General features: G+C 37.1%; 2 protein-coding genes across 2 annotated transcripts; both read left to right on the top strand.

Moving 5' to 3' along the window:
* Positions 1-1546: 1546 nt before the first annotated feature.
* LOC113468880 (zinc transporter ZIP3-like) lies at positions 1547-9367 on the top strand. The gene is made up of 4 exons (XM_026826143.1): positions 1547-1703; positions 8221-8439; positions 8580-8813; positions 9065-9367. Exons 2-4 carry the CDS (start codon positions 8368-8370, stop codon positions 9365-9367), a joined length of 609 nt encoding a protein of 202 aa, XP_026681944.1. The 5' UTR covers positions 1547-1703; positions 8221-8367.
* An 845-nt stretch (positions 9368-10212) lies between these two features.
* Positions 10213-15108, top strand: LOC113468878 (potassium voltage-gated channel protein eag-like). The gene is made up of 3 exons (XM_026826139.1): positions 10213-10272; positions 12993-13792; positions 14122-15108. The coding sequence occupies exons 1-3, from the start codon at positions 10213-10215 to the stop codon at positions 14558-14560; spliced, it is 1299 nt and encodes a 432-aa protein (XP_026681940.1). The 3' UTR covers positions 14561-15108.
* The last annotated feature ends 592 nt before the right edge of the window (positions 15109-15700 follow it).

Below are 15700 nucleotides of genomic sequence, written 5' to 3'. Positions count from 1 at the left end.
TAAGATTCGTTCTCGGAACGATTGGCTTTCTCCTGTCCTGTCCTCCTCTCTTCGATTTGGGGACGATAAGACCAGTTGCAGTTCCCTGGTTCCCTCTATCAAATGTCTTGGAAAAAAAAAAAATCGTTAATAAAACAATAGGTACAATATGAAAATACTCTGTTTCTACTAACACCAATGCCAACAGGATAATGGGGAAAGTGAGAAACCTCATCAGAGCAACGGGAGAAGTCGCCAAGACAGAAGCGCTAACCAATATTCTATCCGCGCTCACCACAACCGGACTGGAATGGTGTAAGCGCGACCACGCTTCTTGGGTGCAAATTGCGCTCATAAACTCGGCGCAACTCAACTTCCTCGCGAAATCCGACGCCGTTTGTAGCGCAAATTTGGTGAACTATTTCAAAGAGAATGGAGAGAAGCGTTGTGCTTCGTTCGGTGCAATGCTTGGTAGATTTATTCGGGAGGAAGATGTAGCGTTGCAGATCTTTGTGTTGTCCAGTGTGCTCCCTCAGGATGGTGGCTTGAAGGAAGTTATGCTTGAGAAGATGAAGTATTTTCAGTCATTGATGAACCTCTTACCGGTGTCGATTATGAGTGCATAACTTCATTATTTTTAACTAAGTGACTTCTTTTTGGAATTTGAACAATTGAAAATAAAATAAAAAAAAAATCTGCTATTAGTGAAATTTCCAATTAAGTTATTGATGAATCTCACCAGTTATGCTTGAGAAGATGAAGTATTTTCAGTCATTGATGAACCTCTTACCGGTGTCGATTATGAGTGCATAACTTCATTATTTTTAAATAAGTGACTTCTTTTTGGAATTTGGACAGTTGAAAAAAAAATAAATAAATAAAAAATCTGCTATTAGTGAAATTTCCAATTAAGTTATTGATGAAACTCACCATAAAAATGACATTTTCGATGATACAATTCCATGCCTCGGCTGGGATCGAACCCACGCCCTCCTGTTTACCAGGCGAGCGTCTTGACCACTACGCTACCGAGGCAGATGTGGGTCGGACTCTTGGAGGCCGAGGCTCTCATTTAAATCCTGAAGATTGGCCTGCTCTCAAAAAAGCCTCGTTAATATAGAACTTAGCTCGCCTGCATTGTAAGTGCTAGGTCGTGGGTTTGATTTCAGCCCGGGGTGAACTTCATACTAAACAGATGAGGTTCGTTCTCGAAACTGCTGGCTTTCTCCAAGCCTGTCCTCCTTCTCTCTTTGGTTTTTGGACGATAAGACTTCCCTTGTTACAGTTCCCTCTGTCAGACGTCTTGAAGACGCGCTCCCAACCGAACTAACTAGGTACTCTAACTAGGCTGACATGACAATTAAAACTCTGGCTCAATACCCAAACCAGTGAAATTCTCCTAGACATTCCTTATCATCAATCATATGAGCACAAGCCACTTCTAGCGTCGTTATCTTCTCCTAATCACTTTGTTGACTTGTTATTCCGCTCTTCAACACTCCATAAAGTCTTACCTTATCGGAGATAAGAACCCTGGGTCCCTCCAATAAAACGCGAGTTCATGGAGTTTCTAACTAGTTTGACCTTGGACCTGGCTTTGTAGATTTCTGATTGATAACTATTATTATTAGTTGATCACTTCCCATTAATATCTTGTTGATTGTGCGTCTCGCTGTCGTATTATAGTTTCTTGAAGTTTTTTGCTACGTTTTGTGATTTTAGTGGTAAGTCTTTTTTATCTGGACGATATTTTGGAAGGTCCTTTTGTTTTCTTTGTACGAAAAGTCTCCCGCTTTAAGACGTTTTACCAGTTTTTCGTAGGACCGATAAAAATTATCCTTATTATTATTATTATTATTATTATTATTATTATTATTATTATTATTATTATTATTATTATTATTATTATTATTATTATTATTATTATTATTTTATCATCCTCCTCGAGAATCTCATTACAGATTCTGTATTCCAGATCCTGATATGTTCCTTTTTGATCCAGTCTTGCACCACCATTTTTGCTAGGCATTTGGGGATTGGCTCCCCTAGGGCCGCCCATGAGGGGCTGTACAATATTTTGAGTACCTCCCAAAATTCTGTATCATAATCAAAGGCCGCATGCAAAATTTCAGCTTCCCAGGATGAGCAATAAAAAAATTAAAAGGGTGGCCTGGGACTTTATGAACAGACTGTATTATGAGTTTTACTTACCTCTTAATCTAGACATACCAGGATCCAGAATATTGATAACTGATAGAAGATGTTCACACACTGAAATCTTCTTCAGTAGAAGATCGTCATTCATTTCAAACATCATATAACCCTCCACCTAGGGAGAAATATTGAGTTATAGGTAAATACTAGTGGTTGACCCGTCCTTTGTACGGCAAAACCAAACACCAACCCCCCCCCCCCTAGAAATGGTCAAAAAGTATGCAACCTTGAAGGGGCTACAAAAAAATTTCTCCTGCGGCGCTCTGATTTCTTTTTCTCATTTTAGCGTTCAGCTATAATTAGGAGAAGAAATGTATAGGAAAATATCTAAGAATTAAGTATACGTCAAAAATTAACTCGTGACAAGCATGAGGCACATAGGTATCTTCCTACTTTTTGAAAAATTTCGCCTGCGGTGCTGAAAATTTGAAGCTCGATCAGACTGCATATATTATCTGAAACGTTGTAGCCCGAGGGGTGGGTATAATGCACAATCATACATGCAGAATGTTATAGGTAAATATGATATCAAATCAGTAACACATTACAAATGAATATAAAGTACATAGTATGACTGTATAGATAAATAACATCTAATATAGGGTAGGTACCTAATGGAGAATAAGATGGTGAATAATCACAAAGTTGGTGAATAATCACAAAAACATCTTTCATACAATCATTTCCACTTTGTCATTTGATACAAAGCTATTGTGTTCGACTCTGGGCATCTAGTTAACGATTATGGTCGCGGATTTGGCAATTATGTTCGCGGATTCGCGTCCCGAATCGACATTTTGGATATTTGGCAAGCCTATTTATATCTATTGTTATTGGTACGAGAGGATAAAGATGGAGGAGGAGGAGGAGAAGAAGAGGAGGAAGAAGAAGAATAATAAGGCGACGATTTCGTCAAAACAACAGCACATGTCTTTCGAATTCTTGCCGCTCTCGGTGTTGCCTAACTTTGGCTTTTTCGTCACAACTGGGCTACGAGGCTGAGACTTACGAGCTTCTAAATGCAACTAGGTGCATTCACAATAATGGAGCAGTTGCAATTGGGAAAATATTATTAATAAAAGGTCGATTCCTATGTAAAAAGTTGTGAAAAATTCGAATCTGAGGTCAAAACTCCAAAAAAGTAACTTTAAAAGGTCGAAAATTCAATTTTTAATTGCCGTTCCAATGACAAGTTCAAAGAGTTGTGACGTCAGATTTCACGTCAAAATGCGCAGAAACGCTTGCGCACAAACAAACGAAGCGGGAGCCAGACTTAGTTTTAATTAAAAAGTTCAAAGAGTTGTGACGTCAGACTTAATGTCAAAATGCGCAGAAACGCTTGCGCACAAACAATGAAGCGGGAGTCATGAATTATGACGTCATCGCCTACGGGAGCGTATGCCGTGACGTCAAACTTCACGATTTACCTGTATTTTTTAAATCGATTTATCTCGGTATCTAGAAGTCGTAGAAGAAAAAGAAAAATTCCGTTGGTCCTCATTTTTCCTGCTCTATGACTTTGAAACATCACCCAAGTAAGCGCAACTGATCTATTCTATTCTCATATACTCTCCTCACTATGACTTTTAAAAATCCCCCAAATAAGCGCAACTGATTTATTTTAAAAAAAAAAAAAAAAAAAAAAAAAAATGGGCACTCATAGTTAAACTTTCAATATTGGTCAAGGACAGTGCAAAAGCTACATGTTTTAAGCTGTGGGAGATTGTATAATAATTACCTATCTACCTTAGTCGGTACCTATTTAATTCATTTACATTACCTACCTATGTACAAAAGTGTACATAACGGAGATACCTAACTCTAGACAGGTAGGTGGTAGGTAGATTTTATTTATTTTACCTAGATATAGATACCTTGGTAGGTACCTAGCAATCTAACTATTACCTAATAATTTGTTGAAAGAGGGATGTTTTCTGCCATTGACCTAACTACCTACTTACTGTTTGAACTTCATACGGTTTTATCTCTTTTCCTACCACGTGTTTAGAAGGGGGGGGATCTTTAATTCAACTTATCTCCGTTCATATCAAACAATAAGACAGTGTCTATGTACCTATGTATCTACCTACATATGTACTTTATGTACTTACTTGGGATTTCAAGTGTTACATATGAAGTAGTGGAGCGCCTGATAAGTAAATAGGTAAGTGTCAGAAAATAAGTTGACAGTTTTTTTTTTTTTTTTAAAGAGGTTCGCATGGGCGCTTTACTTTTGGTACGCTTTACTTTTAAAATTTTACTTTTGGTGAGGCTGCATTTCTCAAGATTGTAGACCAAATTTTTTTAAAAAATTTCGCCTGCGGCGCTCTAATTTATTTTGCTCATTTTAGCGTTCAGCTATACCTAAGTAGGACAAGAAATGTTTAGATATAGAAAAACATCTAAGAATTAGGTACGTCAAAAATTAACTCGTGACAAGCATGAGGCACATAGGTATCTTCCTACTTTTTGAAAAATTTCGCCTGCGGTGCTGAAAATTTGAAGCTCGATCAGACTGCATATATTATCTGAAACGTTGTAGCCCGAGGGGTGGGTATAATGCACAATCATACATGCAGAATGTTATACGTAAATAGGTAGGTAAATATGATATCAAATCAGTAACACATTACAAATGAATATAAAGTACATAGTATGACTGTATAGATAAATAACATCTAATATAGGGTAGGTACCTAATGGAGAATAAGATGGTGAATAATCACAAAGTTGGTGAATAATCACAAAAACATCTTTCATACAATCATTTCCACTTTGTCAATTGATACAAAGCTATTGTGTTCAACTCTGGGCATCTAGTTAAAAAACCCTCTTCATTTAACTTTGTGTGTGGTGACGAATAACACTTCAAATTGAACGTTTGATAGACAGCTGGTTGTCAAATAGGTAGGTAGGTACCCATAATTAATTATTACCTATATGGTATTTATTATTATTTTATTACTTACTTTTTTTTATTACTATTATTATTTTCGAGTGAGTTTTAGATATGTATACGTACTACGTAAGTACTTACTCTATCTGATGTTTATTATGTTGGTTATTTTTACTTTCCTTATCCTACCTATAATAAGGAAGGTATCTAGTGTATTCGCGGAAATTTTTGGTGGTGAGTTTTTAGTGCAAAACGCGTTTTGAAGTCCCTAGAGCCTGAATCCAAAGTTTCAGCCATTGGTCCGTTTGTGCGTCTGTCTGTAATCAAAATATCTCGAGAACGGTAAGAGCTAGAAAATTGAAATTTGGTATGAAACCCTAAAATGGTGACAAGCTGACAAGGATGTAACACGAAACTGATTAAGATCGGTGCAACGTTTGGAAGTGTTTTGACCGTTTTTGGAGGATTTCGGCATAATTCCATAGGATAAGGGAAGTCGTGTGATGTTCACAACAGATTATTATTATTATTTTTTTTTTTTCGAGTGGGTTATAGATACATACCTATCTATACGTATATTATTTTGGTGATAGTATTTTGATCGACTAGTGTGAACTTAGTTTTTGATTGTCCATGTGTTGGGAACCGGGTTGACAATTCTGTGCTCAGAGTGAGATTGTTTTCGATAGTGTTACTAGTGATTCATTTGTTTGTCTTTTATTTTCAAAACAAAATACATTACGTTCCTTATAAAGTTATAATAGGTTAAGGAAAGTAAAGAGACAGTAAAGTTCATAAATTGGTAGGCCTTTGCTGTTCTACACTTATACAAGCCTACAAACTCTGGAGAATTCTTAATATCAAATTCTTCTACCTACCATAAGAAAAATGTAATTGAAAGTGAAGAACTATTGGCTCAAGTAAGTATTTGTGACGTGGGTATTTATGTGTTAGAGGTATGTAGGTAGTTTTTTTTTACGATCAAGTAGGTAATTTGACTATTTATTCAAATTCTGAGAGTATGAGGCTTTTCCGCCACACACTTTCCGACGCGACAGTCTAAACATGAGTGGCAGACCTTAGCTACCCACGTAAGTACCTACGGGTACCAAATTTCATCCAAATCGGACCAGGCAATCGCGAGTTATAGCGGAACAAACATTCAGACAAATCAAATGCAAAACTGTAGAATTAAAAGTTAAAACGTAGACCTCACTATCGTTCGGTCAATTATTTAGGGTAGGTAGCTCATTGATAGTACAATTATGAACGTGTAGGTAGTAGGTAGGTAGGTAGACACTTACTATTCATAAGTATTTTTCAGCTATCTATATACGTAATACTCAATCAATTTATCCAAATAATGTCTTCGTCACTTTCTGATAGTATCAGTTGTCACTCTAGATCTCAAGAGCCCTCGAACTAGACCAACACGATTTTAAGTACTTTGCGTATTGATACATGTGTAGGTACTACACTTTAACCCTATCATTACCCTTTCGACCAGGGCCGTATTCAGCAACCCCCCCCCCCTGGGCCTTTTTATAAAAATAATTAATAATAGACTCTTGAGTGGAAGGTAACCACTAGGCGAGGTTAACGCCGGAGGCGTTTTCTACCACCTAACCCTTAGAGCTCCATTATTATGAGGTCAAAATCTCAAATAAATGGGATAAAATTCCATGCCTCGGCTGGGATCGAACCCACGCCCTCCTGTTTACCAGGGCGAGCGTCTTGACCCACTACGCTACCGAGGCAGATGTGGGTCGGACTCTTGGAGGACCAGGCTCTTCACTAATTTTTTTTTTTTTTTTTTTTTTTTTAATTTTTAAGATGCGTGTTTTCACCGCCGTTTCTTATTTCGTAGCAATGAACACCAACTGCTACATTGGACGCACGCCGCTGTAGGATCTTGTGCGTATCATGGCCATCCCGGTAGTACTGCCCTCTCATCAGATGGGCGAGAAGAGGCACAATACTCCCCATTTAGGTGCTGGGTCAACACGAGAACACCAGAAAGTAACCCGATGAAATATTTGCAATCGAAAAACGAGTACAAATTTTTTGTCGATGGTGCGATTCGAACCCGGGACCTTCTGCATGACAAGCAAGCGCGTTACCACTGGACTAACCGTGCCCCCTGAAGATTGGCCTGCTCTCAAAAAAGCCTCGTTAATATAGAACTTAGCTTGCTTGTATTGTAAGCGTTAGGTTGTGGGTTTGATTTCAGCCCGGGGTGAACTTTATCCTGAACAGATGAGGTTCGTTCTCGAAACGGCTGGCTTTCTCCAAGCCTGTCCTCCTTCTCTCTTTGGTTTTCGGACGATAAGACTTCCCTTGTTACAGTTACCTCTGTCAGACGTCTTGAAGACGCGCTCCCAACCGAACTAACTACTCTAACTAGACTGACATGACAATTAAAACTCTGGCTCAATAGGTACCCAAATCGGTGAAATTCCCCTAGACATTCCTTATCATAAATCATATGAGCACAAGCCACTTCTAGCGTCGTTATCTTCTCCTAATCACTTTGTTGACTTGTTATTCCACTCTTCAACACTCCATAAAGTCTTACCTTATCGGAGATAAGAACCCTGGGTCTCTCCAATAAAACGCGAGTTCTTGGTGTTTCCAACTAGTTTGACCTTGGACCTGGCTTTGTAGATTTCTGATTGATAACTATTATTATTAGTTGATCACTTCCCATTAATATCTCGTTGATTGTGCGTCGCTGTCGTATTATAGTTTCTTGAAGATTTTTGCTACGTTTTGTGATTTTAGTGGTAAGTATCCCAAGAACGGTTTGTCGTAGAGCGATGAAATTTGGTATCATATCCCGGTATGGTCCAAGGACGTGACTGTAACAATTTGGTAAAAATCGGACAGTCACTCATCCAGATATCAACCAAAGTCAATGTTGCTTCGAACTCTTCAAAAAAAAAAAAAAAATATTTTCATACTTTATAATTATGATTCCTTATTACACGGGGAGTATTTTAAGATAGGAAATTTTCGACCGAAAATTGGCCGCCACAGGCGGTTTTGGACTTTTTTTTTCAAATACGTATTTCGCAAATGTAATAGAAAGTCGTGTGATGTTCACATCAGATTTTTTTTTCTTTTATTTACAGAAAACTCAGCCCATTCAAGAATCCACGGTATCCTATTTTTAGACATTAATAAGGCAGTCAATTTCTCGAAAATCCATTTATCAGACAACCAGGCCATCTTTCAAGTCATCCAAGACCGTTTCCCCCATTTGATACCATTCCTCCACAATGTCCACTGTACTCAACCTGATAAACAACTCCGCCAGTAGTCGCGACCACTACAACACAGACCACAATGTATTCTCGTTTATCCAGGTTCGACTGTATTTTGTTTATCTGTTTTTAATAATAGGTATGTTACCTATTACCTATGTACATATCGTACCTATGTGATTTCGCGATTATGTTCGCGGATTTGGCGATTATGTTCGCGGATTTGACAACCAGAACTACAACTCTCTTTCTACTTCGCCCACACATCCAACCTGGCCGTGGCCAAATTGAGTGCCATCACCGTACTTGGGCTGGGGTCCCTACTTTTGGGCCTCTGCCCTATCATCATTCGTCACAGGAAGAGGGGCAGCTCGTTTGTGTTCCAGAATGTCACGTCCGTTCTGATGTACTTTGGGGGAGGTGTCCTTTTGGCGACCACTTTCCTTCATCTTCTACCTGAGGTAAGATCACGTTTTTATTGGAGTATGATGAATAAAATTTAAAATGCGAGATACTTACTTTCTGTATCCTTGGACACCCAGAAAGATAATTGGACTCGATATTTTTATCTCGATTTATTTCCAAAATTATATAACTATGTAACGTATTCAAAACATCACTACTGACATCACTATGATTGATGATTTTTAGGAATTGATCATAATCATTGACGTCATGACCTCTTCTAATTTAACTAATCTTCTGATTTCAGGTAAAAGAACAAATTGAGGATCTGCAGAAAGAAAAGGGCCTCTTCTCCGAGAAGGAATTCCCGTTCGCCGAGTGCATCATGTGCGCCGGATTCTTCATGATGTTCACCATTGAGAGTATTGTCCACTCCCTCATGGACCATTCCGGACACGAAGTGAAGAATATCAACATCAAGACCAAGAACTACAAGACCTGCAATGATTCCGTGCAAGTGATTGAAAGTGACCACATCCATCATGATCACTCACACGACCATTCCCACCTCCTGAGGTCTGCGTCTCTCAGGAACTTCCTCATTGTCTAGTGAGGATTACCATTTGGTTTGTTATTCAACGGATCTCATTGGAAAAATACCTGCTGATTTACTAAGGTAAGTTGAAGCTTATTTTTCTACATTGAAAAATCCCCTTTTCGGGACGGGCAAAAAAGGGGACAGACCCAGGTCTGTCAGACGGTCTAACAGTTGGGACAGACCTAAGGTCTCAAGCTTTTTCGTCATACTATCTGACGTCAGACTGTCTGACAGCTGACAGACGGTCTGACGCGTGCGAGTGTGGCAGGCATTAAAGTATTTAAAATCATTGGATCTTTAGAAAAGGTAAGTGAACCACTTATTAAGCATACGAGATTCATTAAGCATAATTATATTGTATATAATTATTGGGGCACGGTTAGTCCAGTGGTAACGCGCTTGCTTGCCATGCAGAAGGTCCCGGGTTCGAATCCCACCATCGACAAAAAATTTGTACTCGTTTTTCGATTGCAAATATTTCAACGGGTTACTTTCTGATGTTCTCATGTTAGAGTATACGAAAATACTATGCTTCATTCATTGGGCAACATTCATAGAACAGCTGATGGTAGAATCTACCAGTCTATAGGTACAACTTCCCATAATATGGGATGTCCTTTGTATAACCGTCAATGCTGTGCACTTCCTCAAATAGGTACCTAGGTAATTGGTGTTTTTCTTGTTGTTCTTCTTCATCTTCTCCTTCTTTTTCCACACATCAGGTATTATTTCTAAATTAGGAAGCCATTGTATAAAACATATGCTTTGTCGACGTACTATTCAAGGAATTTCCATGTGAGTATTTGCACGTAGGTTTAGCACACGAGTGCCTGGCTGATTTGAAATTCAACAAACTCATGGAACACCCAACACACATCGTAGTGGAAACACCAAACAGTAGATTCTCCAACGTGCAGGCTTGAATCTTGATCTAGTCAATGCACATCGCCCAAAGAAAAAAGATGAATTTTCTTATTATTGTTGCAAGAAGTGTAGAAACCGGTTTGATCAGACTGGGGAGTGAGGGCTATAGCCAGTGACCAACAAGTTTTTTGCACTATTCAGTTCTAAACTGAAATTCAAAGCTTGAACCAGTGGCCATAACCGGGCGCTTCATGTGCAGAATATTTGCTACGAGCTTGGGTGAAAACAGACATTGAAGAGAATCAACACGATGAGATGAAATCAAATTATGTAATTTTCGGTCAACCTTAAAGTCTCTACTATTTATATTGTATATCCATACGTCATCGTGCATGTGTGAATAAATTTGAACAAAATTAACAAATGAACAAAAAAATTCTCAATTTGGTTCCTGACTGACTGACTGACTGACTGATACATAACAGCATAACTCCGTACACAAAAAGCCCACTCTGAGGCTTAGGGGTAAGGTTGTAGGGGTATTAGGGGCAAACAGCCCTAAAAGTTCGGTTAGGCTTATAGGAATCTACGACTGATAGATTTAATTTCATTTACGACTGATACATATTATTTCGATATCTAATACGTACTAAAGTAAGTAAACTTTTTCCCCACAATTTTTACTTAGGTATTTCGCAGAGGGAAAGAGGAAGTTATAGGCTGTGAAACAACTAACTGTTCTAGAGAAATAATGCACTAATCATAACATTCATAATCTACTAGACATAGGTGTGACATACCTACTGATTTACCTATACGATCCGTCGAATAGAAACACCTATTTAGCTAGGTTTAGTTTAATTGCCTATTGTTTTTCATGTCTTTGTCACTTGATGAATTGTTTCATTTAGCAGTAGATTAGCATGTTGACACGTCTCCAAATAGCAACAAGATACACACGATGCTGATAAGAGATAATGGTGGTTAGTATCTCATATTTGTTTGAAGGATGTTGCCAAATTTGTTGGGTTTTCCTAAGATAGGAGAAGTATCGGGAATGAAACGACGTAGCCCGACAGCAACAAGAACAACAAATGAAAATTGTATTTCCGCTCCTCTGAAAGTCTGAATCTCATATTTCTTTCTGAATAATTAGAGAAAAGTATTATTAATCAATTTACATGATTCCTCTGACCAAAAACATACTTATGAAATCCACAAACGCTCGTAGAGCTGAATAAAATTAAAATCTTTTGCTTTTTTTTTACTTTTTTCCTCTCATACCCTCTTGACTATTTCTTTATTTTATTCAATACCTACCTATAATTTCGTAGCTTCGTAGGGCACCATCTTTATTGTTTAAATTACTGAATCCGTTTTCTGTACAATAACTCCTGAATTGATCGGTAATTTATTATGTATTTATTTATGTACTTATCTCAAACTCAAATATAAACCATCTTCTATTTTCTGAGTAAATATTTTATTACATAAAATGTTTATTTTCATTTATTATTTTTTATATTAAAACGGCATTTTCTTTTTTCTTTTCATAGAAAAAATACAATTATTTATTAACGAAACGAAATAAGTAAGCAAAGGTAAACTTTCAGAATAGAGGGCGACTTTTGTAGTAAAAAAATACCTAAACGAAATAATAATAATAAAAAAAAACATCACCTGGTAGTTGTATTTTTTTTTAGGGGTGAGCTCAAGAAAAGTAATTTTTAATTACGTAGATGAAACTTTTCAATTGCATTTTAATGAAAATTATTAAGTATGGCATTCCATTGTAAATTTTAGAATGGGTACCTATACAGCTATACACCAATGTCAAATATCAATGGTATAGATTGGTCCTCGCAGATAATAAATTTTTAGTAAATTCATTTGAAGATAAGCAATATCACTTCAAAATCCTCTTCACTCAATTTAGTCAAAAGGAAGGTGTAGACTGTACAGTTAATGCATTTAAATTACATATCCTAAATCTACTTCGAAAATAGCTATAACAGTTCTTTGCTATTGAATGTCTTTGCAAATGTCTATTTCCAGAATTAATATCCATTTCAGAACATTTTCTCCCTGATATTATGTATGCATCATAGGGTGGGGTGGGTGATTCTGAGAAACCTTATCTAACCTACATGCTGATGGACTACTGAATTAGACATAATGAGAGATTTATATTATAATCTATTTCAGTAAGGAGATATGACCTTTGAGGTGTCTCAATATTGACATTGTTCCAAATTACACCAACCCACCCTAGATGATTTTTTTAATACCTGTTATCCATACCATTGACAATTTTACATTCCAAACTTACTAAATTATTACTTTTTTAAAAATATTACTGAATTATTAAAAACATTTTGCCTTCAATGTAATGTAATTACTTTTTTAAAAAAGAAATTATATAAAAATTATTTATTAAGTAGATAAAAAATAAATAAAAAAGCAATAAAAGGAACCATTTCTTGCATTTCTATAAAATAAAGCTGTGTACCTCTTTATCTATTTCTTTATTTGGGACAAAAATTTTCAGATGTCGCGCGCCGTACCATCTGAACGGAGTTGCATCAACAAGATACAGCCTGATTTCCTCGAATTTGTCATCGGAAATTTTGTCAAAAGGAAACGAAGTCTAAAGGAAAGTCAAAGGAAAGTTGAGGAAGTTATTTGTCTGATTATTGTTCCATACAAAATTTCAGAATGTTTACTTCTCAAATCATCTAATAAGTGCATTTTATTCCACGGAGAACCATTTCAGTTGATATTCCGAAAAGTTGCTGATGTTCGTCGTGAGAAGGAGCTAGCAGAGAGGCGGAAACATGAACCGCAACTCGATCAAAACCAAGATCAATTAGTTCGGAAAATCTTTTCCAAATTCAGGAGGGACAGAGCGGCTCAAGGTCAAACGACTCCTGCTAGTACAGAAACTACAGCAGATGTTGAGAAAGGCGTCACTGGTGCTACTTCAACAGAGGTTGTTCCTAAAACACCAACTGTGAAAAGTTCAGGCCATTCTGAAAGAGGGGAGCTGAGTTGTCCTGTGTTAGTAACAAAACCAAAACCTGCTGGTAGTAGAAGTGGAAAGTGGGGTAGATTGTTAGGAAGCAGTAGTGTGGAGTCCGGCAGTGAAAGTACCAGTACAAAGTATCTCCCGGGGGCATCTAAAGAACCATCAGCGCTCAGGTTACCAACAAGTGGGACTAACGGGTCTGGGAATAAAGTTTTCCCAAAGCTACAAAAAGTAACTGCAACCTCTGCAGGTCCTCTTCATTCTCCATCAGGACTTAGAAGAGAGAAAACTATAGATGAGTCTATAGAAGTTGAAGAAACATCTGCACCGAAACCTGAGAGTGGATTGGTGGTTTATCAACCAAAAGGTACCTCACCTGATAAGTACAAAGAAATTATTACAAATATTATGGACTTCAAAGTGGATGTCAAGCTAGAAGTTCAAAGACTAAACCAGAAAATAGCTCGTATGGAAGAATTACTTGGTGAAATTGTTAATAGACTTCCTGCTAGTCAACCTTTGGTCATTTCCCAATCTTCGCAAGAAAGTTGAGGAAGTTATTTGTCTGATTATTGTTCCATACAAAATTTCAGAATGTTTACTTCTCAAATCATCTAATAAGTCCATTTTATTCCACGGAGATGCTTTATTAACCAATCAAATCTTGCGCTCTTATTGGGACACCCTTTAAAATAAAACTGGACCCAGTTAGATTTTTTTTTTTTTTTACTTTGTTGTTGTTGTTATTGTTGCTGTCGGGCTACGTCGTTTCATTCCCGATACTTCTCCTATCTTAGGAAAACCCAACAAATTTGGCAACATCCTTCCAACAAATATGAGATACTTACCACCATTATCTCTTATCAACGCAAGAAAGTGAAGCAGATAGACCTTTGAAACCAATTTTGAGGACCAACTCTTTCGGAAGTATAATTGCTTCCACTTCTAGGGAATTGCATCCCCCTGTAGTTTCTTTAGCTCCGCGCAAGCGAAGAAGTAAATCAAGATCAAAAGCAGTCGCACCTTCTGCGCCCTCGCAAGAAAGTGAAGCAGATAGACCTTTGAAACCAATTTTGAGGACCAACTCTTTCGGAAGTATAATTGCTTCCACTTCTAGGGAATTACATCCCCCTGTAGTTTCTTTAGCTCCGCGCAAGCGAAGAAGTAAATCAAGATCAAAAGCAGTCGCACCTTCTGCGCCCCCTAAGACCCCACCTCCCCCAGAACCTGAAACTTCAGAGGCGTCACAACCCGTAGCGGACCCATCAGATGAAACCAAGAGGCCTTTTTATGTAAAACCAAAAGATATTTCATAGCGAAAACCTCAATGTTAAAATATTTCTGTTTAGTTTATCAGGGTTTGTTCATACAGGGTATTTTTCTCCGAGAAGTCTCTTCAAAATTTCACTCTCTCCAGATTTTCTTGCTGTTTTATGCATAATTAGGTATTACCTAACCTATACATGTTGGATGCAGTTAATTGCACATTATAACTCTACAGGTACCTAGAGACACCTATCAAAATATAATTATCAGCAATTAAGAGGTACCTATATCTTCGAATATTATTTTATTGAATTCATCTATTTGAAGATTGCCATGATTGAACAAATCCGCTATTGTGCATTTAAAAATGTTACTGACCTACCTTTTCACATGAGAAAAAGCAATTTTTAGGGTACCTAATATAAAGTAATTTTTGATGATCAAAAATATTTCTTTTCCACTTTCCTTTACCCATATCTGACAGTGATGAATGTTGTATTCTTTAGATGTCTTAGATTAAAAGTTTTCGTTGTTTTTCTTTTCCTATTGTTATTTTGGATTTTTTCCTAGCTAGTCATATTATTTCGGAAGTTATATGTACTATGTACCATGTGTACCTAGGTATTTAGGTACGATCCATTGAATTCAATGATTCAAACTAATTACATATAGGTACAGAAGGAATAAAAAAATTGCCTACACGTATCATTGATTTTCCCCCGCACGAGTGTTCAAAAAATCAATCAATCACATTGAAAGAGAACCACTCCCTCGTAAATACGATGAACTATCAAATACACCAACATAACGAGTTGACACTGAAAATTTAATTTTATTGTCGATGACGAGTTGTATCAGAAAAGAGACATAAAAATTCAAATAAAGAAGCAAGTACTGAACAAGTAGGTAAAAAGCACCACATCAAGGCAAATAACATTCAAAATAAAACAATTTAGTGTCACCTCTTAACTAGAGCTAAGAACAGTGCCAATAGCATTGAATATACATACCTCTCAAATAATGATTATTATCATTGGTAAAAATCGTGTTGAAGTGTCATAAATAAATTGTAAAAAATATGCTAGAAACAAAACGTGTAGGTATAGAAATGATTGGGATGACCCTGTTAAAATAAGGAGGTTACGCATACACACACACGCGTATAGCTGTAATATTGCGTAAATGTTAGA

Source organism: Diaphorina citri, unplaced genomic scaffold (genome assembly GCF_000475195.1).
Source record: "Diaphorina citri unplaced genomic scaffold, Diaci psyllid genome assembly version 1.1 scaffold879, whole genome shotgun sequence".
Taxonomy (NCBI): domain Eukaryota; kingdom Metazoa; phylum Arthropoda; class Insecta; order Hemiptera; family Psyllidae; genus Diaphorina; species Diaphorina citri.
Note: the sequence above shows the minus strand (reverse complement) of the source record. Positions and strands in the feature narration are given on the sequence as shown.